This window comes from Danio rerio, chromosome 6 (genome assembly GCF_052040795.2).
Source record: "Danio rerio strain M-AB ecotype USA chromosome 6, GRCz13ab, whole genome shotgun sequence".
In the NCBI taxonomy this organism is placed as follows: domain Eukaryota; kingdom Metazoa; phylum Chordata; class Actinopteri; order Cypriniformes; family Danionidae; genus Danio; species Danio rerio.
Window position 1 is genome coordinate 39,933,580 of NC_141026.1, and position 24,404 is coordinate 39,957,983.

Genomic DNA, 24,404 nt, shown 5'->3' on the forward strand with positions numbered 1-24,404 from the left:
GACACATGTGATCATTTCAAGGTCTATTAGACATTACAGCTCACCCAAAAATGAAAAATATGGCAATATTCATTGATCCTTATATTATTCTAAAGCCGTATGACGTTATGGAAGACAACAGGAGAAATCTGGAAGCATATTTTGTGCATTGAAAATAAATGGTGATTACAAAAAAATGCTGTTGCACAATTTTTTCAGGTTTTCCCAACAGAAACTAATTAAGTTAATTTAATCATTTTTTTTTACAAATTTAAGTGTACTGATCATATAATAATTCAGTTGTCCCTCAAAAAACGTATGCATTGTTGTTTCAGCTTATTTTGAATAAGTAGTTTGAATGGCAAACTTTTTTTTTCTTTTTTTTTTTGAGTGTAGATATGTCAAGTGCAGGTCATAAAAATGACAGAAATGACCTAAATTGCTTGTCAGCTTATATTTCGATAATTGTTTTATTTACTTCTTAGAATTTTCAGGTCCAAGCAATTTTTATTTATATTTTTATTTATTTTAATTTTTTTTAAGTCCTGCTCATCCACTTAAGGATTCAATCTAAATATTTAACAGCTCAATGGAGGTGAAGAATATCAATAAATAAAAGTCGCTATTCCATTAATGTAAAAGACAATGCTTAATATCTCAAAAAGTTCTCTGATCGATTTGAAAGACCCTTTTTTAAACGTGGATCCTTTAAAATTTCTTGCTGCAATTTCTGACTCTTTAAATATGGTGTTGAATGGTCGGTATACGTTTCTGACGGTATAATAACCTTGGAAAAATATCACGATATTGTGATAACTGCTCTAAAATAAGTTTTTTTTTAAAATATCTGCGTAAACCCCCACCCCCTTCCCCCCATTTAGCACAATATATATATATATATATATATTTCATTTTAGGAAACGGTTATAGTATTTTGGAACAGTAAAGATGTCGGGCTAAATAATTAAAATAAATGAATGACTTCTGCTATCATTATTAGTTTCTAAAGCACAGATTTATTTTACAGCATAATTAAAAAAAAAAACAAAAAAAAACGTTAGCCTACTTGTACCATAGGAATGATATAACAGAAAATTTTAAAAGCTTGATTTTTCCAAACCCCGGTAAACTTTGCAACCAGTTATCGTCCCATGCCTAGCGTTGAATATGTTTCCTAAAAACAAATATTAAACAAATGCAGAATTAATTGATAACCCTCCAGATTGCATCATCAACTTCGCACAGTACAACTGAGCCTTTGGGAAAATCCATATGAAAAGAATCAATGTTAACTTCGGGGGAGGATAGTTGATTTAATGAGATATAGATAGCATGACGTGATTTGTATTGCTGGCCAAAGCTTCATGGTGTTAACTTGTTTGATTTGTGAACGTGCATCTTTAGGGAAGGCTGCGTCTGCAGCCAGGAGAGCCGAGGGAAGGATGCCTTCTCCATCATTTTCCCTGAATGCCCAGCTGCGCTTCCATGATAAATGGCTGAAGATCGACTTGCAGGTAAATTTGGGAAAAGGATTTTGTCATCGGCACAAATATCATCCTCTAGGATATTGCAGTCTTGATGCTAAATATAGAGTGTTGATGTTTTTTAGGGGTGCAGGCATTTATAGAAGTACTTATTCGAAAGCTACTTGGGTGCACTGTTGGTCAACATTAACACTTCTACTGTGTTTAGTAAGATGAGCAATGTGGTTTCTAAGGCTCAGCCAAAGCAGGACTTGTTTGTTGATACTGAAAATCTTTTATATCGTGTCTCTTGGTGAGTACAGATGCTGAATGGCAGTAGACAGATAATTTCTTCTAGTCTGTAGCATATTAAAAGTATCGCTTGAGGTCATCAGCTGTTGAAAAGCTTATATTGTGTTCCCTCAGCAGTTGGGTAACAGCATTTCAGTCAATGTGCCTTGCTGTCAGAGCTCTTAAAGTGAACAGATTTTTCTTTATGCTCATTTTCTGACCTCCTGTTGTTTGTGAACAACGAGACTTCTTATGCGGCCTGTTTATTTTGGGGCTGCCAGAAGCTGTTTGGGTCTATTTTTTTTTTAAATGTGCTATTTAATTTGGTAGACAAGTTATTAAAAGCTTGAATTAAAATGTGTTAGCTTGTCAGTTTTGAAAGTTAACTTACCATGTTGATAATTGCTTATCATGTGGTTCAGTGACTTCAATTGATTTGTTCTTCTTTCTAACATCCCAAATATTATTAACAGAGCTGCATGAAAATTTGATTCAGAATAAAATTGGATAACATTTACAATATGGTTTCATTAGTTAATAAAGTAACTGACAAAAAGAAACGATGAACATCACATTTATTACATCACTTATTAATCTTTGTTCATGTTAGCTAATTAAAACAATGTTGTTCATTGTTAGGTTTTACCTAACATTTTAATGATGTGATTTTATAAAAAAAAATTTAATAACATCATTATTATTATTATTATTATTATTATAAAATAATTATTTTAAAATGTATCCATGTCTTACTGCCATAGTACATGTCCTAAAATGATGATGTTACTTCTTATGGTAGCAGTAATAATGCTAAGTTGATGTTTACATGTACTGTATGTAGCAATTTGGCTTTTTCTGGTCTGTCTAGTTCTGAAATTAATCTGGTTTTCCATTTATAATGTGTATTTTACATAATTTTGTTGCCTGCCTCAGTAGTTTGTTCTTTGAAACTGTGACATTTTCTTTAAGAAGCAGGCATTTCTCTTATATTGTTGATATGACATGATTTTGTTAATGTGGTGTGTTATTATTAGTTGACATCTTTAAAATGAATGCGCTGTGAATACTTGTTCATAATTGTAACACAGTAACAGATTCTATTTCAAAACATTCAATAAATTTAGCAGTAATTCTTGGTAGTAGTGAAGTACTGACTTATGAAATCAGCACCCCAAATTGATGTTTATGAGTTGCTGTATGTTTGGGTCTCTCTGACATTTGTCTGGAGTATTGCTCAATGTACTGTTATTAGCCTCAGCACAGGTTGAGAAATTCTCGCTTCTTGTTACTGTTGAAGTCTGATGTTTATCATGTTTGATGTACCCCCCCCCCCTCCCAATCTATGTATGTATATATATATATATATATATATATATATATATATATATATATATATATATATACATACCTATTATAATTATGTTATAATTTTAAAACGAAATTTATGTTATGAGTTTGAGTTTACATTAACCCTTAACTGGGTGGTCCAGAGTGTATTTTTAACTAACAATGTGCTGTGATTCGTGGGTTGGCTCCATCACCAAGTGTCTCTGCTATAAAATTACAGCTCACCTGGCCACGCCCCTTTGCTATGCAGGGTTTCTGCTTGTAACCTCAAAGGTTTATGGCATCATTAACTTGGATGGCATATTAACTTGAATTTTGTAGTCCCCAAACTTCATTCACTGTAGGCTTTGCTTAACTAACTCTGTAAAAGCCAATGTCTCCCTTTGCATTTGGTGACAAATCTTATTTTGACACATATTTTGGGAAAATGCTTTGAAAAAAAAAAAAAAATCCAGAATATGTTTTGGGCAAATTTACTACCCTATCATTATGTTAGTGGCTGTTTTTGTCTCCAAAAAAAAAAAAAAAGCTGTGACTTCCATTTATAAAAACTTTTTTTGTTATTAGTTGCAAAGCCATGACACTAACTATGTATTTTTGGTTGTTGGTGGTTTTCTCCTGAGAAGAGGTACAATTTGTAATTTTTTCTCTTGATCAACAGTTGCAGTGCAAAACAAAGCTTAGTTTCTGACTTTATATGGAGTATTTTGTGTGCGCGTGTGTGTGTGTGTGTGTGTGTGTGTGTGTGTGTGTGTGTGTGTGTGTGTGTGTGTGTGTGTGTGTGTGTGTGTGAGAGAGAGAGAAAAAAAGGGAGACCTTTGTGCAATTTACGTCTGAGAAAATCAAAATAAGCCCCTCAAATTTCAGAAAAAAGTAAGTGTATTTATGCATGCACACTAATTTTTTGTTATACCCCATAGAACTCCATTTTATATATAACTATTATATTATTATGTTGTAATAGAAGACAACTGGGCAAAAACAGCCACAAACATAATGAAATGGTAGTAAAGGTGAACAACACAAGGGTTACATTTTGAATAATTGTTTGTGTGTGTTGTGTACACAGTATGTGATTTGTTTAATTTTGCACAACCTTTGTTGGCAACTTTTTTATGCACTTAAATAACATGCAGTATTTGTAGTTAAATGTTGTCTTCATTACAGCGCGCCTTCTCTCATGAAGGACTGAGCGAGATGTGGAACGAGATGGTGAAGGATGAAGAGATCGTCTTTGACAGAGAAGAGTCTGCCCATCCAGGTAAAAAAAAAACTGGTCGCCTAATGCATCCTTTTGATGTAGTGCTTCTTTTCTTGATGTTCTGCTTTACTACATTTCATTTTTTTATTTTGCAGAGGACTGTGCTGATTGCACCCAAAAGAAAGATGACACCAATGATAAAGAAAAGAAGGAAGAGGAGGAGGCAGCAGCAACGGCGGCTTCATCTTTCCATCACTCCATCATTGAAATGTGGGACTGGGGGAGGCAGCCAGGTGGGTGGTGAAGCTTAATGACACGCTTCAAATGAAAAGTGCTGAACTCAGCATGCTGATTACTGCATCCTGTCATCCTGCAAGGTCATCCCACACATACGTCACAGGGTCTGTCTGCATAGGATTTCCCACATGGCAAAAAAAAAAGTCTAAAAATCCTTTCTGAAATGCATTGTGGGATCTTGTTTTTCAGTTCATCCAGTTTTATGCTGTTAAACAAGCTTAAATAGTGTTTGTTGCTGTCCATTTTGCTGGGAAAACCAATCATGAGACCTATTAAAGGTCCAGGGGGTGGTCCAGATTGTAATTTTAAGATTTGGTTGTGTTTATAAGATGCAAAGCAACGTGTGCTCATGTTTAACTTGAAGAAAATTGCCTTATTTTTTTTATATATCTTACTTTGATTATATACAGCTACTTAGCTAACATGAAAACGAGTGTCATATTTCCTAGTACCTCTTTCCTAGTACCTGCCCTCAAGTGACTCTGATTGGTCATCTCACATAATGTGCTGTAATTCGTGGATCAGCTCCACGTCACGCCCCTATACAAGCATGTGCTTTTTTGCTGTGTAAACAGTCCGTCAACGTCATGTCTGCTCTCTAAAATAAAATCTGACAAATGTCTGTAACGAGTGAATAAGGGGTGCGGCTCCTTTAAGCGAGATCGCCATTGTGTGTGTGTATGTGTGTGTGAACTGTCTGTAGACGCGTGTAACACAAGAACCGCATGTGTGCGGGAACGATGTTTATTTTTATTGTTCTGTGATGCTCGGATTAAGTTATCTTCTGTGATACACAGTGATGCTGTTGACAGAAGAATAAACTGCAAGATGCGGCCTGTGAGCTTTGATCGATTTTTTATTTTTTTTTCTGCTGAAACACGAGATAGGCGAGCTATCCTGTATTATTTTCAAACTCAACGCGTTACATGACGTCTTTCATATATATTCGGAAAATGCATGTGTAAGTAATGTGAATCGTTCACGTATCTTTTGCGAGTTCATAATCTGAGATGTAGAAAGCACAGAAAAGCTGCTTATAGAGAGACCGACGCACTGGTGAAGATTGTGTGTGTTTACAGCGGTTTGACTGCTCAATATGAATTTGTAGCTAAATTGTTAACGGTGTCATAATCAATCTTAACAAATAAAAACACTTACAGGTTTTGACTCACAATCCACAGCTTTTGCTTGTTGGAGCTGCACCTTCTTTGAGGAGATTTTAACCGAATCCAGCACTGAACTGAGAGAGATTCTGGAAGCTGTGCTGTCATATGCTTGCTATATATTTTATAATTCTCTGGAACATAATTCATATTGGGGCGAAGCAGTGGTGCAGTAGGTAGTGCTGTCGCCTCACAGCAATAAGGCCGCTGGTTCGATCCTCGGCTCAGTTGGCGTTTCTGTGTGGAGTTTGCATGTTCTCCCTGCGTTCGCGTGGGTTTCCTCCGGGTGCTCTGGTTTCCCCCACAGTCCAAAGACATGTGGTACAGGTGAATTGGGTAGGCTAAATTGTCCGTAGTGTGTGTGTGTGTGTGTGTGTGTGTGTGTGTGTGTGTGTGTTGTGGGTGTGGGTTGCGGCTGGAAGGGCATCCGCTATGTAAAAACTTGCTGGATAAGTTGGCGGTTCATTCCGCTGTGGCGACCCCGGATTAATAAAGGGACAAGAAAATTAATGAATAATTAATATTGAACTGTAAGCACTTCTGTCTTTGTGTCGTGTCCTTTGGAAGCCCAAATACAGAAACAGAACAAGCTCTGTGGAAATAGCAGCGTTTGGACAGTATTTTAGCTTTCTCTGCTGTAACATTACAGCGCCTCTGGCCACGCCCCTTAGATGTGCAGTGTGTGTGCACGGTAAAAATACCATTGTGATCTCACTGGCACGGATGTATTTTTTTGTAGTACCCAAAGTTTGTTCATTATAGGCTTTGCTAAGCTAACTCTGTAAAAGCCAAGGTCTCCCTTTCCATTGAACTTTGAGCATTTTACATTCAGTGATTTATGGTCACAAACAGATGAACTAAAGTTTAAAATATGATATTGTAGTGGACCACCCCTTTAACAACATGCTTGTTAATGATTGTTGTTAGAATTGATTGAATTCACCATTCGTTTTTGATCACATGCGTCTCTTCCAAGTATTCAAGTACTTGTGTACTCTAACACGTAATATAGATCAGTTGGAGTATCTATAGTGCATAGTCGTCATTGCATGCGGTTTATAGACTAATATAGATTTATTCTTTATTATTCTTCTCACAATGGGAAATTAGTTTTACACTAGGAGTTCATACTGAAACAAGCATCACTATTACTATTGCTTATGCATGGCGAAATTTTAGAAAGTCTTCTAAAATTTAAGGGATAGTTCCTGTTCACACAACAATAAAAATTCAGTCATTATTTGTTCACCTTTTGTGTTGTTTTATTGCTGAACACACTTATTTTTGGGCAACAAAAAATAACGACTTGAATCACTTATGAATTTTGAAATCCAATTTTTATAAGCAAATTTGAGTTGACACATTCTCAGAAATCAATCAGATGTAACATTCAACCATTAACTTGGACAGCAAGAAAACAACTGTATTGGGCATATAAATGAAAAATAATACAATGACTCACTTTTATTGTATTACTTCTGCCTTGTAAAATGGTTCATTCTAAAATTCATGAATAACAACAATAATTCTATTTTTGCATTGAATATACTGCTTTGACTTATAACTTCAGCCACAAACAGGACAAATTCAGTAGACTTTGGGAACCTCTTCAATCCTTCCTACACAAACCTAGATTTTTTATTTATTTTAATGGGCACCTTCGATGAAAATCATCTTTGTAAGCTGTTTGGACACAACTGTGTGTAGTGTAGTGTCCACAGACAATAAGTGTCTTTTTTTTTAAATTTCCTGATGTTATAACAGAATCTAAATCTCTCCTATTTTAAGGCAGACCACAACGAGACGTAGTAGTGTGGTTTCCCCGCCCACTGAATTGATTGACAGCCGAGCATTAAGATGTCTCCGTAGTGACGCGTATAATCATATCAACAAGAAAGGACATGCGCAAAGCGACTGGAATTAAAAGATCTGTTCAGCCCGCTGTGATCATCAGTCATCATCAAATGTGATCAAGAATGAGTTTTACAAGTTTAAAACGTTTTTAAAACAGCGCATTTTACCTTCTTTACACCACAGCCGTGTTTCAGTACAATTCTAAAAGAAGACGCTTCCGTCCTTTTTTGTGGACGTTAAATCAGGCTTATTTTGTACATTAACATAAGGCATATCCATTCACCAGTGGCTATTAACGTGCATCCTGTCACATCTGCTGTGCAAAGTTAAACGCATATTTCTCACAAACTTTACGTGAGATCTGCTTCCTTCATGTCGGTCACTGTGCTGTTTATCTGACGCATGCAGCCAGAGATTTAGGCACACTCTGACAGGCATGTGGGAATTGAGGGTGGGGAGAGCTAGAATAAAAAATGACAGGCAACAAAAACAGCTACATAGTGTTCAGAGCAGAAAATTCCAATTTTCTGAAAGATATAATAAATAATCTGATGGGTGTTGTGAGCTGAAACTTTACAGACACATTCTTGAAACACAAAATACTTATCTTAAATCTTGAATAAGGGGTCAAATTTTGTTTTAATTTATGTTTTGTGTTAAACAGATACATTTGTACGTTTTATTTAATTAGCAGCGCTTGGGGTTTGTTTGTTTGTCTGATCGTCTTTGTCTTGGTTGTTTGTACTATTTGAAAATTTCTTAACAATATAAAAAAAATACTGACTGAATTGAATTGATTGACAAACAAACTCATTCTGACCAAAGAGCTTACACATACTGGTGGATTAAACATTGCATCAAATGGTAGTTGCTAATACTGTATGATTATGGCAGCTCTAGTAGTACAATATGCTTGTTGGTGTTTTAATAAATTTGTTAAGCTGCAGTGGATGGAGATTAATAGCTATTTATTAAAATTAAGCTATTATTAATAATGAACATGCATGTATATTCTTCAGTAATGCATTGCACTCAAGAGTAGACCGTAATAGAGAGAACCACTTTCATTGCATCACAGGTTTAAGTTTTCATCTCCAACCTGTGACATCCTGCATCTAATCATACAAGTTCACACACTTTTCACCCTCATCAGCACATGACATCCAAGCGCAAACTCTTGAGCAGTTTCCATCGGCCGTGTTTCTCATCAGCGCAGCACTGTAGTGTAGGATAGCAGATGGATTTGCCACATCTAAATGTGGCCTAGTTATTCAGCCCTGTCACCACGCAGGTGACCTACTCCCTTCAACAGTGTGTCTTACCCTCCATGGGTGTCAGTCTGGTGTGTGTGTGTGTGTGTGTGTTTTCTGGTTCCCCTTGGCGTGTGAGGTGTTTGGGGCTCGGGTGACTGTACATACTGTCTGCAAGGTTATTTTTACCCTATGTGTAGTTGTAGGCCCTGTGTGTTTACAGACAGGTTTAGGTGGAGCAGCTTTCTGCTGGGTGATGATAAGAACATTTTCATGGGGGGCCAATGTGGCTTTCCATCAACATCACATGATAGTAAACCATGTGATTAATGACATTTCCCACCCAATTACAGTCACATATAATGTTCAAAAATACCATAATTGTGAAATCCACCCTACAATTACAAGTTTTATCACATTGTTAAACACTATTGCTTTTTTAACACCTATTAACTATTACATAAAAAACAAATATGTTTGGTAATCATCAATATTGTTAGTTTATGGCAACTTTGGTGCATATAATAAATTTGTTAGGGCAACACACTGGCATTGTGGGTAGCACTGTCCCCTCACAGCAAGAAGGTTGCTGGTTCGATCCTCGGCTGAGTCGGTTGGCATTTCTGTGTGGAGTTTGCATGTTCTCCCTGTGTTGACGTGGGTTTCCTCCGGTTGCACCAGTTTCCCCCACAGTCCAAAGACATGTGGTATACTGTAGGTGAATTAAATAAGCTAAATTGGGCGTAGTGTATGAGTGTGTGTGAATGCAAGAGTGTTTGGGTATTTCCCAGTACTGGGTTGCGGCTTGAAGGGCATCCGCTGCATAGTAACATATGCTGGATAAGTTGCCGGTTCATTCCACTGTTTAAATATAGGGACTGAGCTGAAAAGAAAATGAATGAATAAATTTGTTAATGAGTGAGTTAGTTAGTGAGTCACTATTACTTGTATTACTGTTGTATTAAAAATGTTTTTTGGGTGTTTCTTTTTAATGGTTGAATTAAATGTATGTTGTCATGTATTTTAATTTATTGAACCTTAATAATTAAATCATGAATATTTAATTCATAGTACCTTTTGCAAAAATACATACACAGTAGTACTTTATTTGGTTTATACATTTTTACTGAGCTTTTATTTTGACATTTCTCTCTTTGTATAGACAGATAAACCAAATTGTTAGCCGAAAATGGCTTTTTCAGGTTTCTGCCAAAAGAGAAATATGACATATGCCCGAAAAAGGCTACTCTCACTTGTACGCTAGTTTCACTCGCCTTCCAGCTTAGAATTCACTTTGCAGTGTAACGCAGCTTTTAAAGTTTTAGTTTTTGCGCCACACAAAGGTGGTTTATTGCTGTGGCCACCAAAACGCAAGAACTGCGAATCATGAACAAGCTTGTGCATGCCGCGGTTAAAGTTCAAATCAACTTCATATTCTGCTCTTTGGCTTTTCCGCTCATGTACCGTTACCTATAGATGAACCCTAAAAGTCAATTTAAATAACACGGCGACGGGACATTTCTTTAATGTAGTATACTTGTTTCTGCTGCTTGCAATAGCAGTACTGTGCTGTCATGGCAACGCTGTAAAATGCCACAAAGATTTGATTATTTGAATGTATTCATGTTTTTATTAGTGTAACTTGAGTAGAAGTAAATAAAAAGTCTTGCAAAATTATATTAATTATAAAATGATAACTAATTAGTACAAAGCAGTTTTGGTTTCTGTTTACAGACAAGTGCATCCAGAGTTTTTGGTTTGAAAAATTCTAAATTAAATACTTGTGACTGTCAGAGCAGAAACGTTTCAGCTGGCTTTTTTTTAAACATTCAGTGCGTAGTAAATTCCTGTTTTTTGATCTCCACATTCTGCATCTCCGAAATCAAAGAGCCCTAAGATAAATTTGAGAACCCCTGATGTACATAACCACTCAATCAGTATAGGATTATTCTATTAGTTTTATTATTAGTCATTACATAAAAAGTGACTAAATGCAAATAAATACTGTCTCTGTGAATGTTCATGATTTACATGCGTAAAATGAATTAATTCAACATTAAAATAGACCTTGAACTCAGATTTGTCATTTTTTTGTCTTGGTTTTTGATAAGGTACTTCAAAGAAAACCATGCAGGAAAAAATCAAGCTTTTTTTTTTCTCTTTGAAATAGACAAGGGTGGTACAGTGGCTCAATGGTTAGCACTGTCGCCTCACAGCAAGAATGTTGCAGGTTCAAGTCCCAGCTGGGCCAGTTGGTATTTCTGTGTGGAGTTTGCAAGTTCTTCCCATGTTCACGTGGGTTTCCTCAAGGTGCTCCAATTTCCCCTATGGTCCAAAGATGTGTAGTTTGGCGAAATGAATAAACTATATTGACCATAGTGTATGTGTGTGAATGAGTGTTTCCCAGTACTGGGTTGTGGCTGGAAGGGCATCCGCTGTGTAAAACGTTCCTCTGTGGCGACCTCTGAAATAGAGACTTAGCCGAATGAATGAATTAAATAGACAAATATACAGAACAGGAAAATCTGGCTAATTCTGCCCTTATTTCACAAGTTAAATTACATTGATATCACGAATCTGTAATGCATCTTATACAAACATCTTTTTTTTTTTAGAGTCGTTTTTATATCCAGTGAATGTTAAACTGAGTTTTGACCTGGAGCATCTCTCCCATAATTTCTAGCAGCTAAAGAGCACTATCATTTCCTGTTACCTCTCTATTGTTCTAGCAATAAAAGGGGTTAGAAGTGAACATTTACTGATAGCAGCACAAACTGCTGCACTAAAATCATTTGATTGAATTATATCAATACTGGTGCATTTTTTCTTCTTTGGGAGGCCGTTTAAAGCAAAAAAACATTCAATCAAAAAAAAGAAAATGTCTAACAGCAACGTGGATACGCAATCTTTTTCTTTACTTCTCTTTGTATGACATGCCTCAAACCCTTTCATTTTTTCACTTTGTACTCCCACTGCCATGCACTATAACCTGCTGTATAGAGTGCAATGCTTCGGGGCCTGTTGGGGTTAGGCAGCTTGGCTTACATAAGGCTTAAGTGGATTTCAGATCGGCTATTTTAATTCACCCAGTCTGCCTGTATGAGGCTTTTATCCAGAGGCTGTGTAGAGATGAATGCATGCACATCCGTAACAACAGTCCTCTGGAGCCAGACAGACAGTTTGAGACCAGCATAATGAAGGCTTTAGATTGGAATGCACTTCAAGGGTTTATGTTGCAGTGGACATTGTTATGCAGCATCATTAGCACTAGATCATTTCCAAATGGACTTGCGTTTTTGCACTTTGTGATTTGAGGTTGTGTTTGACATAAGCAAAAGGTTTTTAGTGAGAGAAAGGTGGGGGAAAATTAGTGCTATGACAATATATGTTTAGAACTTTTTCTAGTTTGAGAAGCTGAAGTTTTAAGCCTTCTTGAGTTCTCATATACAGTTGAAGTCAGAATTATTAGCCCCCGTTTAATTTTTCTTTTTTTAAATATTTCCCAAATGATGTTTAACAGAGCAAGCAGATTATCACAGTATGTCTGATAATATTTTTTTTCTTCTGGAGAAAGTCTTATTTGTTTTATTTTGGCTAGAATAAAAGCAGTTTTTAGTTTTTGAATATTTTAATTGAAACATTTTTAGCCCCTTTAAACAATATATTTTTTCGATTCTCTACAGAACAAACCATCAATATACAATGACTTGCCTAATTACCCTAACTTGCCTAGTTATCTAATTAACCGAGTTAAGCCTTTAAATGTCACTTTAAGCTGTAAAGAAGTGTCTTGGAAAACCTTGAGTCAAATATTATGCACTGTCATCATGGCTAAGATGAAATAAACCAGTTATTAGAAAAGAGTTATTAAAACTATTATGTTTAGAAATGGGAATACAATCTTCTCTTTGTTTAACAGAAAATGGGGAAAAAATAAAAACTTCAACTGTATCTATGGTTTTAATGCTGTATTATATATTTGACATTACAATGTAATTATAACAATGGTACATTTGCCATTATATTGTGTGTACATTATGTAATATAATATGAAATTTGTCAAAGTGATACTGATAATAATCCTACTAATAATCGTAATAGTAATAATAGTTATGCCCGTAAATATTTTTATTTTGTATTTTATGATGTAACAAAATATAATAATAATAATAATAATAATAATTATTATTATTATTATTATTATTATTATTGTTTTATTAATAGTGTTTTTAGTAATATATTATTATATTATACAAAATGACAACAGTTGCTGTAATTGCCATATTTAAATAAACTTAAATTATATATTTTTGATATTTTTGTAGTTATTTTAGTGTGTGTGTGTGTGTGTGTGTGTGTGTGTGTGTGTGTGTGTGTGTGTGTGTGTGTGTGTGTGTGTGTGTGTGTGTGTGTGTGTGTTGCAGCTGAAGGCATTATTATTAGCCACTCTTAGAATTTATTGATTTATTTACACACTTGAATATATATATATATATATATATATATATATATATATATATATATATATATATATATATATATATATATATATATATATATATATATAATTTTAATGGCCATTTTAAGGTCAAAATTATTAGCCCCTTTAAGCTATATATTATATACACACACACACACACACATATATATATATATATATATATATATATATATATATATATATATATATATATATATATATATATATATATATATATAAATATATATGTATATATATATATATATAAATATATATATATATATATATATATATAAATATATATATATATATATATATATATATATATATATATATATATATAAATATATATATATATATATATATATATATAAATATATATATATATATATATATATATATATATAAATATATATATATAAATATATATATATATATATATATATATATATATATATATATATAAATATATATAAATATATATATATATATAAATATATATATATATATATATATATATATATATATATATATATATATATAAATATATATATATATATATATATATATAAATATATATATATATATATATATATATATATATATATATAAATATATAAATATATATATATATATAAATATATATATATATATATATATATATATATATATATATATATATATATATATATATATATATATATATATAATATATATATATATTAGCTATTAAATATATCTTATTTAGTGTTATTTATCTGCTTTTTCAAATATTCCATATTTAATGGATATATTTGCAGTTATATTGTTTATATTATTTATTTATTTATTCAACCAATAATTGTTTATAACAAATTCATGCATTTCTTTATGTATGTATGTGTAACATTTCTTTTTTCTCTCCCTTATTTGTCTAGAAACCAGCGAGCTGCGGGACTGTCTGATGGCTTTGGTAGACGACCAACAGAAGCTGTCTTCTCAGACGGCTAAGAGCACACTCTCAGCCCTGCGTCTAAGCCAGAGACTGGTGATCCTGGAGCGCTACCTCATCTCGCTCACTCACAGCATGATGGAGGAGAAGTACAAAGTACGGTGGAAGAGCCCTCCCAGTCCTCCACTCTCTGCTGTCGACAACAAAAGGTACGAGAAAAGCAGCTCTTTAATCCGGGTTACATTTTAAACCGCTCTGGGCTGCATTTCTCAAAAGCGTCAGAGTTTTACAAAAGTCGATCCTAGAATCCTTTGCTGGTAAAAGTTCTACAATCTACTTAGATTTACAGTGCTTTTGGCAACGTAGCCCCAGGAATGAAAATAATCAACCGAAATGTTTTTGTTTGTTTCCTCAGCGCTCGGCCAGTTAGTAAAGGGGTGGAAGGTTTGGCCAGGGTGGGCTCAAGGGCAGCTCTTTCCTTTGCCTTTGCATTTCTCCGCCGAGCCTGGAGATCAGGTAAGCCCTTTCCGACATGGTTCATTTGTACATTACCCAGCATCCATTGCCCAAAATGAGCTTTTAGTAAAACAACACAAAAGGTTATGACATCTATAATATCATCTCAGTGATATCCTGGCCTTCTGAAATCAAATTCTTGAAAAGAGTGGTTCAACATAAGCAGAGGATATGCTGCTACTTTACAGCTTTTTCCTGTATTTCCAGGTTGTTTTGTTTTGTTTTTTGTCAACCATTATTGCCTTTTTTAGCTTATAAGTAGAGGACAGAAACTAGCTAGTAATGTGTGAATTCTTGAGTGAAAAAAAAACAAAAAAAAAACATCTGTATTTTTAGTAAGTCTACTTTTTTTTTTGCTTTTATTTTTGCCATAATAAAAAATATAATTGTAGAGCAAACCATGTTCTGTTGCCATTAATATTTAACTTTAATAGGTAGAACTGTCCGAGATATGAACAAAAGCAAGCGATGAGTAAAGCAAGTTTTTTATTTAAAAAAAAATAAAATCTTGAATGGATATAAAATTCTTTATAATCATAATAAATTACAAAAATAAAAAAAGTTAGTTTAAAAATCTTCAATGATATTAATGATATGACCTAGTTCTGGAAACTTTCTGCTTCTCTGTTTATCTGTCTGAGTTTACTGTCTGTTTCTTTTTTTGACTGCCCCTTGTCATTTAAAAGGAAATCTCAATGGCGAATGCTTCAAGTATAAAAGCCTCGTCCGTTTCATGAGGTGCGCTGTGTGGAGCCAGGCGAAAATATAAATCAACCTTAAGATGTTTGTTTGTTCTTTTTTTTTTTTTAGTTTAATGGTGCATCTAACCCAGGGATGGGCAAACTTGATCCTCGAGGGCCGGTGTCCCTGCAGAGTTTTGTTCCAACACTAGTCAAACACACCTGAACAAACTAATCATGTCTTCAAGATCACTAGATACTATAAGCAGGTGTGTTTGATTAGAGTAGGATCTAAACTGTGCAGGATACCGGCCCTCCAGGACCGAGTTTGCCCACCCCCGATCTAACCTGTCTTTAGTACTGCTCAATTTTAATACATTTATTTTACCATTAATTATGTGATTTAGCATTTTCTCTTTATGTGTATGCATGTTTTTGATATTGTGATATAGGGCTTAAATTTAATACTTAATGGTCTTAAAAAGTCTTAAATTTGACATTATGATATCTGCAGAAACCCTGAGTTTTGATCTCAGACGTGATTTGCACTCCCAATACAAGCGTACCGTGCCAAAGACCAACTGAATGCGCTTTGGCACACCTCTTTCAACCGGGCCATGGCCGTCCGACTGAACCATGCCTGGGCCCTATTTAGAGCACTCACACTTGCCAAACAAACCAGGATAGGTGCCCGGGCATGGTTTGGATCGGGCAAGTACACTCTTAAGTATTGGTTCAGTACTCGGCCGATACCCTGAGCTCAGGTATTGGATTCGGTATAGTGAAGAGAAAAAAGTGTATCAGAACATCTTTTGCTGTTTCTGACCTAATCAGTAAGTCACTTCTAATGAGTTTTGGTCAAATCTTTCAATTAAACCTGCATTTACAACACTGAACATGTGAAGCGTATTGTTTTTGCGTTCAGCTGTTCATTAGTCTTTGTTTGTCAGGTATAGTTCACCCAAAAATGTATGTTTACTCACTATTTACTGACCCTCAAATGTTTCTAAACTTTTAATGAAAATAAAACATCAAAGATATTTTGAAGAATGTTAGAAAACAGTAACCATCGACTTCTATAGTAGGAAAAAAGTCAATGGTTACCAGTTTGCAATGTTCATCAAGATATTTTCTTCTGTGTTCAACAGGAAATAGAAACTCAAACTGGTTTGTTATGAATTAAGAGTGAACAATTGATGAAAGAAGTTTCAGTTTTGGGTGAACTGTCTCTTTAAGAGCAGATGTGAGCAAGAAAGTTCTCCTTGCAGCTGAATTCTCATGTCTGGGCGGAAGATTTCAAACTAGTTGGTGATTGGTTTAGATGTTGAAAGCGGTGCAGCACAGTGTCCGCAGGGAATGGGTGGATGCAGGCTCTGGCCCGGGAAATAAAGCCGACCTGAAACCTGAGCCATATGCACATTCCTTTGAATGGCTGAGAGCTGGATTTGAGCTGCATTGTGATCAGTCGTAAGGATAGGAGAGAAAAGAAGGGGATAGGAAAGGGAGGAGGCAGATGTGTGAGAGGAAGGGTGAATGTTTATCCTGTGATAAAGTTTATAGTGTCCAGGTTTTCCTGTTTTTGGTAGGAAATGGAGATTGGAGGTGATGGTACTTAAGAGGTGGATGTTGCGTTATTAGAAGGTCTGCTTTACAGTATTTACACTTAGAGATTTCGAGTGTAATATATGTTCGTCTTCAGTTTTACTGTTTTGAGGATTGCTGTATTTTGCCAATAATTTTAAAGGTAATCCTATCTTTAGGATTGAGTCCATTTAAGTTGAAATTAAAAAGAAAAGAATCAACTGAAGATTTGTATGAGAAAAAATAATGACAGATATGCGTTTTCTTAATGACACCCACTAATATTGAATTCAGTTTATAATAATTACATTTTATGTACCAAAAAGTGGAAACTGGCATAGTTAGAACAAGAGTCATTTCATCACAAATTGAAAGAATTAAAGCTCATAGTGCTGCCCAAACATTCTACTCATTATTTGAAATATTTGCAACTCAAGAATTGTTGTTATATTTAAAATATAATCACATTTAGTATAATTACTCTTTCATTAATTTTAAAATGTAAAGATCTTTATAAGTATCTAGTGTAATTTGTACATAAATATTTCTGTCATACTGAATTAGAATGAAACATTTTACCAAGATTTTTTCTCACATGTTAGTTATAACATTAAGGCAGAAATTTTACTGTAATTTTGTTTATATTCGCTGTTAATATACTATGATTATAAATTTTATTTATGAATGTATTTCGACATTAACACCAAACTTTAGCCTATTTAACTTGCTTGGAAATGTAATATATTTTTAACTGTATAACATTGTCTAATTGTATGGAGTTTATCATAGATAACTAATGAATATTTAATAATGGATGTACAGATGAAGGAAATATTAGTTGCCTTCCTGTCAACTATTTTCCAAGTAGTGTTTAACAGAGCAAGTACATTTTCACAGTATTTCCTATTATGTTTTTTTCATCTGGAGAAAGTCCAGACTATGTTATTTAGTTTGCGTGGAATAAAAACATTTTCAAAATAATTTTTAAGGTCAATATTATTAAACCCCTTAAGATTTTTTTCATGATTAGAACAAACCACTGTTGTTCAATGACTTGCCTAACTAATCTGACGTGTATTTAACCTAATTAAGCTAGTCAAGTTGTTAAACAGCAGTAATGCACTAACCATATAAAAGGTACAGTTTAAGTCAGAATAATTAGCCCCCTGTTTATTTCCCCCCCCCCCCCAATTTCTCTTTAACGGAAAGAAGATTTTCTTTCAACACATTTCTAAACATAATAGTTTTAATAATATATATTTATAAAAAGAAGAAATTCAAAGGCAGGCTAATAATTCTGACTTCAACTGTATATGGTGGAAAATACCATATCCTAATAATTTTGCCTTTATCTCTATATCAAAATGTACACTCTCTACCGTTCCTCATTTATGCACAATTTCATATTTTCAAAAAACTATTTCAGGAGATGATTCACAAGACAAAAAGTGGATAATGAATGGTTCTACCTGTCACATGAATAATAGGTCTAAGAAAAAGAAGCAGAAATGTGTCCAGACTTTTAACTCCAAACAATTTTAAACCATATATGCAGTCAAGTGCATGGCTCAGGATCATGTGTTAAAGAAACAAGCTGAAGACATGAATAAAGTGACTGTCAGACAGTGCTTTGAGTGGGATGAATTAAAAAAATCTCAGCGTTTGACAGTGCAGACTGCCTGCTTGTTTGTGCCCTGTCAGGAGATGATGCAGACCTGTGCAGTGAGTTACTGCAGGAGTCTCTGGATGCTCTGCGGGCTCTTCCAGAAGCTACTCTGTTTGATGAGGGCACTGTATCTCCTGTTTGGCTGGAGGTGGTTGAGAGGGCTACTAAATTTCTAAGGTTGTCTTGTCATTTACACTATTCTCAAAGCATACATATTATGATTTTGCATAAATTCTCAAAGTTTAAAGAAGTCTAAAAATATTTTTTACTCATCAATGTTTATTTATTTGATTACAAAATGAAGTGGAAAAATGTTTAATTAATGTTACAATTAAAAACAGCTTTATTTTAATATATTTAAAATATTTATAGTTAAGAAATTAATTCCTGTTATGCCATCACTTAATAAGAGAAACACAATTTGAATGATTGCTGACATTTTTAAGCTTATTTTTCTATATTTTGTTTTTTAGTGACATCCATGGAAGTGCCAGTGGAAAAGCACCCAGTAACATTCCCTTGCAGGATCAGCACTTGGCCCTTGCCATCCTGCTGGAGCTCGCAGTGCAACGAGGAACTCTCAGGTATTCAGCATGCTCTTACATGAATTTTCCAAGAAATATTGACTGTGACCAAAAGCCATTTTCACTCCTAAATTTTTATTTTAAACCTTGCGTGTACCATTAAAAAAAAAAACTTTTTTTATTTATTTATTATATATATATATATATTTTTTTTTTTTCAAGACTGAAGCATTTTCATTCATAAATCCAGTCTCTAAACTGCTTGTTCATGTTTTTGTACTGTAGTCAGCTGCTGTCTGCAGTTCTGCTGCTTCTGAGGCTCTGGGACAGTGGAACTAGAGAGATGGATAATGAGCGCTCCACCCAAGGCACCAGCGCCCCGTTACTGCCCCTCCTGCAGCGCTTCCAGAACATCCACAGCAGTAAAGAGGAGCCTGTTCCTGAAGAGGAGATTGAGGTAAGCTCACCAAACAATAGTTAGAACTTTATCTTTCTTCCAGGTTTAAAGCTCGGAACACACTAAGCTAACGTTCAAGTATGAGGGTCGACAAAAAACAAGCTTTGTGTCAGCTTCATCTGGTGGCACCTGGGTCATAACGTACACACTACAAATGGATCTAGCTGAAACTAAAACGTGTGTTTTGCACCTGCTTGAGAGGATGTACCTTTACATACATGCAAGTGGTGCTAATCTGTATTGTCATTCCACAAAGAGGTACCGGAACTAGTGCTACACATACAAGCTGTAATCATAGAAGCATTTACATAACATGTTCACAGTACTTTGTTGATTCCCTCATGTAAGCTTGTCTGTTAATCCATATCTTACACAAATATTTGACAAATGTGATCATGGTGGGCTTCCTTGTGTTCCCTCTTGACCTACTATATGCTTGGCTTTATCATTTTAGATTAAGTCAAGTCATCTTTATTTCTATAGCCCTTTTACAATGTAAACTGTTTCAAAGCAGCTTAACATAGATTAGGAACAGACTGAAAGAAACCATGAAATATTATTTCAGGTTGTGGAAACATTTCAGCATTCCAGGGCTGGATTCAAGATTACGTGAAGCTCAGAATAAACTGAAACAGACAGTCAAACACGAGCACTGATGCTGATTACAAACCTTTAGAGCATTTGGAGTTCAAAGTTATCTGAACAGTAGGGGTTTAATGGAACACATACAGGTAGGGCTGGGCGATTTAGCAAAAAAAACAATCTAGGTTTTTTATAAAGTTTGACCGATTCACGATTTTGATTTCGATTTTTTTATTTTTTTATTTTTTTTATTTTTTATTGTGTTACTAGTCTTCTCAAAACATTACAACAACATGACTGAAGTAACATTCTCTTTATAAGTAACTTGAAAAACCATCTAGTTAAGGAACATTGTATTTTTAATGGCCATGTCATACAAAAATCGGTCAAGGTGAAAATAAATGTAAAACAAATTCACGAGTTAAATAGCCTTGCTGAAGATTTGAATAAGAAATATTTGTGTAAATACTGCAGTTGCAGGAATACAGAGGTATTTTTGCTAGTTTTGCTGAGCCTAGGAAAGATTGGCTGTCAGCTCGGCTTTGACTTTGTCTTTAGATTGAATGACGGGTTGTAATGCTGCTGCCTTTTTCTTAAAAAGATACAGTGGAAGAAAAAGGACTGAACATGGAAACTGTAAAGCCTAATTTAACCCAATGTGTGAAGTTGTGGACGTATAGCAGGAGCAAAAAAAGCACCAGATGTGTGTCTAATATAAAATAATATATTGAATCTATTTTTATTTTTCCCCTTTTTAAATACCGATCATTTGATGCGCTTTGCTCCACTCTCTGTATTATGCTGGCTGATCTGTCTGGTTTTCAACTAGGTCCGCTAAATGACGTCATGGGGCGGGCACTTTCATTTTCACTGCTACAGTCCCTAACCTCTGCTCGTGTTCAAACCAAAAGACCAGCACGGTTTTTCACATGGCAGGCTTTTACGTCCTTCATACATGTTGAGATCGAGTTTATCGACTTGATGAGGGAATATGTCTTGACAATCCACACAGACGTGCAACAAGTAAAATCCTACATGACTTCACACTTTAACAGGCAGTCAAGCGGGTCGCACACCAGAAGCACTGCGACACCGCGCGGACATGAAAGTTTAAACTTTTACACACGAACGTGCACATTCACTTGATATTTTACATGAAACTAATCAGATGGCGCTCTGTGAGCCGGCTGAAACATGAACTGCTTCGTGAATCATGGCTGGGTGGCGCCGGTGTGTATAAAAACCTGTTTAGAATTCTAAAATCCATGGCGTGGTGCTGTGCTGTGCGGCGCGTCGCCGAGAGGTGCTTCTGGTGTGCTTCCTGCTTCATACAGAGAGTGAACCAAAGTGCATTGGCGCCATTATAATGTATTAAATATATATATTTTTAAAAATCTCGATTTCTCGATTTCATTCAAAATTAAATCGTCTTAAAACGTAAATTCGAATTAATTGAAAAAAACGGAAAAATCGCCCAGCCCTACATACAGGGTGTCTGTGGGGTCTTTAAAAGTATTAAAAGCTGATAAATCAATGTAGAGAAATGTAAGACTCTTGAAAAGGATAAAGTCTTAAATGCTATTTTGCAAGGTATTAAATGTGATATCATTTTTGATTAGGCAATGTACGGTTATATGATAAAGTTTGCCGAAATTAAATCTGCAAATAACAGGATGTTGTATAGTTTTTGAAATCAATCAAATCCCACTAGATTTGACATCATGCTGCTTTGTTTACTGCAGTAATCAAGGAAACATCATTATTTCTGCAGTTCTATAGGAGCCAACCTGCTGAATTAGTTTTAATAGATTCGTATTCAGTTTATGAATAATGTTTTGATTTTGGATTATTTTCTTACATTAATATTAAGTAAATATACTGCAAGTTAAAATCTTGCCAGTGTTTCCGGTTGAAACCTAAAGTGGTTATAAGGTCTTAAAATGTATGGAAAGAGTCTTAAAACATGTTTTAAAAGCTATTGAATTTCACTCTCTGATAACTGTATATACTCTGACATAGGTCACGGTTCAGAACCTACCTCTTTTTTTTTGGGTCACTGTACGATATGGGTATGGTACAACAAAGAGTTCCAGTTCTTTCTTTTTTTAAAATTTTTTTATTCTGATCAGTTACAGAACTGAAAAACTACTTGTGATGCAAAAGAAGTACAAAATAAAGAAAAATAAAACTTCATAGTTAGATTGTGTATTATTCTGTTAGATCAAAAAATCAGTAATTGTAAATGGATTTAGTAAGCTTCAATACTGATTCCTCTTTTAATGAAAATGCTATCACTCTGAACCTCAAACAGAGTATGAATGCTATCACCCCCCTAACTGAACAGTTGACTGACCAGCAAGTCAGAGCGCTCTCACTGACTCTTGCGACTCGCAGCATCTCTCGCATTGATGAGAGGCAAGTTCTGGCGCACAACCAACTAACCTGACAGATGCTCACCTACTGCCTGACATTCCTCAAGTGCTGACTGTCGACTTGGTGTGTCCTGGTTCTTACATTCACTTCTTGTGCTCACAGATCCTTTCGGCCCCTCTGAGCCCGAATGAGAGTTTTCTGCGCTACCTTACACTGCCTCAAGATAATGACCTGGCCATTGATTTGCGGCAGACAGCTGTAGTCATCATGGCACATTTGGACCGCCTGGCAGCCCCATGCAGCCCCCCGCAGTGCAGCTCACCCACTTCTAACAAGGTACTGCATGTAACAAACAACCGTGTCCTGACATTTTAATTGCTGTGTCATACAGGAAGTAACAGAGGCTCAGCAGCATCATGTTGTCTTAATACTATTACCTGGTTGCCTAGATTCTGCTTTTAGTTGTTTGTGTTGAAGATGTTCTCTAGAGCACAGTGATTCTCCCTCTGGGGAACACTCATTTAGGTGTGATGATGTCCCTGTAGTGTCAGTATGCTGCGATGTAATCGCTCTATGAGGAAAAACAAAATCATTTTAAGGCCCAATTCCTATTCTTTTTTTTAACCCTTCTCTTGCCCTTCCCCTTAGCCCTTAAAACAGAGTGTGAAGGCCTTTAAAATTTACTCCTAAGAAATGGGACATTACTACAGCACCTGCACACGTTATATGTCATCGCGATTTCATGCTTCATATAAGATCATTCTTAGGTTATTCCCAGCCACAAGACTTTTTTTGACAGGGTATTCGAATGTCGTCAAGTGTCAGAATTTTGTGGGACTAATATACAGGAGTTATTATCAGGGATTATAGAAAGCGAAATTTAGCGTTTTTTTTTTATTTTAGATTTTTTTTAAAAGCATGATGGTAAAACACGAATGAATATGTTAAAACATATGCTTGCTTGTCGTAAAAATTCGTAATAATGACAAAAATACTTATTTGTGCACCTTTTTACTTCCGTGTGCAGCCAAAATTTCTTTACCCCTTGGTTTCGAGTGTGGTCCTGAAAAATCTCTGTTTCAAGGGCTATCTAGACCTTTCCCTAAGCCCTGTGCCTTCACGCTAAAGAGAATTGGGACACTCCTACCCCTTCACGTGAATGTGTAAAACGAGGGTTTGGGGTTAGGGGAAGGGCTAAGGGGTAGAATTAGGATTGGGTCTTAATAGAGTTCATTCTCTTTCCATTTTTTAGGGGACACTGCAGGAGGTGATTGGTTGGGGTCTGCTTGGATGGAAGCCTTATGCTAATGTGAATGGACCAATTCAGTGCAAGGCACTATCAAATCTGGGTGTCACGCAGATTGTCTGCTCAGAGAAGGGTTTCCTCATCCTGACCATCACTGGTGCTGTCTACACACAAAACTACAAAAGTACTACACTAGTAAGTTTCCCTTTTATTAGATTGATTTAGTTTTTTTTACATTACATTTCAAACCAATGCAAGTGTTTGTGTATTACTGTTGCTGGTTTGTTTGTCTTTTTTTTTTTGCATTCTAAATCAATAAACCTGTTATTTTCTTTCAGGCACCTATGCTAGTCCATGCACTGACGTCCAGGAAAATAATGAAGCTTGCAGCTCATCCTGATGGCCAGCATTATTTGGCTCTTTCAGTCAATGGAGAGGTTTTCTCCTGGGGTTGTGGAGATGGAGGCAGGCTAGGACATGGAGACACTACGTAAGAGCACACCGATGTCAGAGAGTTTCTGCA

The 24,404-nt window shown here is 35.2% G+C and overlaps 2 protein-coding genes across 4 annotated transcripts in view; both read left to right on the forward strand.

The window, feature by feature from the left end:
- LOC147836428 (uncharacterized) overlaps positions 1-24,404 on the forward strand; it is a 719,152-nt gene that overhangs the window by 411,790 nt on the left and 282,958 nt on the right. The window lies entirely within an intron of this gene.
- Positions 1-24,404, forward strand: part of herc2 (HECT and RLD domain containing E3 ubiquitin protein ligase 2) — a 97,513-nt gene that overhangs the window by 563 nt on the left and 72,546 nt on the right. For all 3 annotated transcript variants that reach the window (XM_087257609.1, XM_087257610.1, XM_087257611.1), the window contains exons 2-12: positions 1,384-1,493; positions 4,248-4,341; positions 4,437-4,574; positions 14,243-14,465; positions 14,672-14,772; positions 18,735-18,876; positions 19,173-19,283; positions 19,509-19,680; positions 22,798-22,971; positions 23,888-24,076; positions 24,220-24,371. In XM_087257609.1, coding sequence (XP_087113735.1) covers positions 1,422-1,493; positions 4,248-4,341; positions 4,437-4,574; positions 14,243-14,465; positions 14,672-14,772; positions 18,735-18,876; positions 19,173-19,283; positions 19,509-19,680; positions 22,798-22,971; positions 23,888-24,076; positions 24,220-24,371 — 1,568 coding nt within the window. In that variant the 5' untranslated portion in view covers positions 1,384-1,421. The remainder of the gene's footprint in view (positions 1-1,383; positions 1,494-4,247; positions 4,342-4,436; positions 4,575-14,242; positions 14,466-14,671; positions 14,773-18,734; positions 18,877-19,172; positions 19,284-19,508; positions 19,681-22,797; positions 22,972-23,887; positions 24,077-24,219; positions 24,372-24,404) is intronic.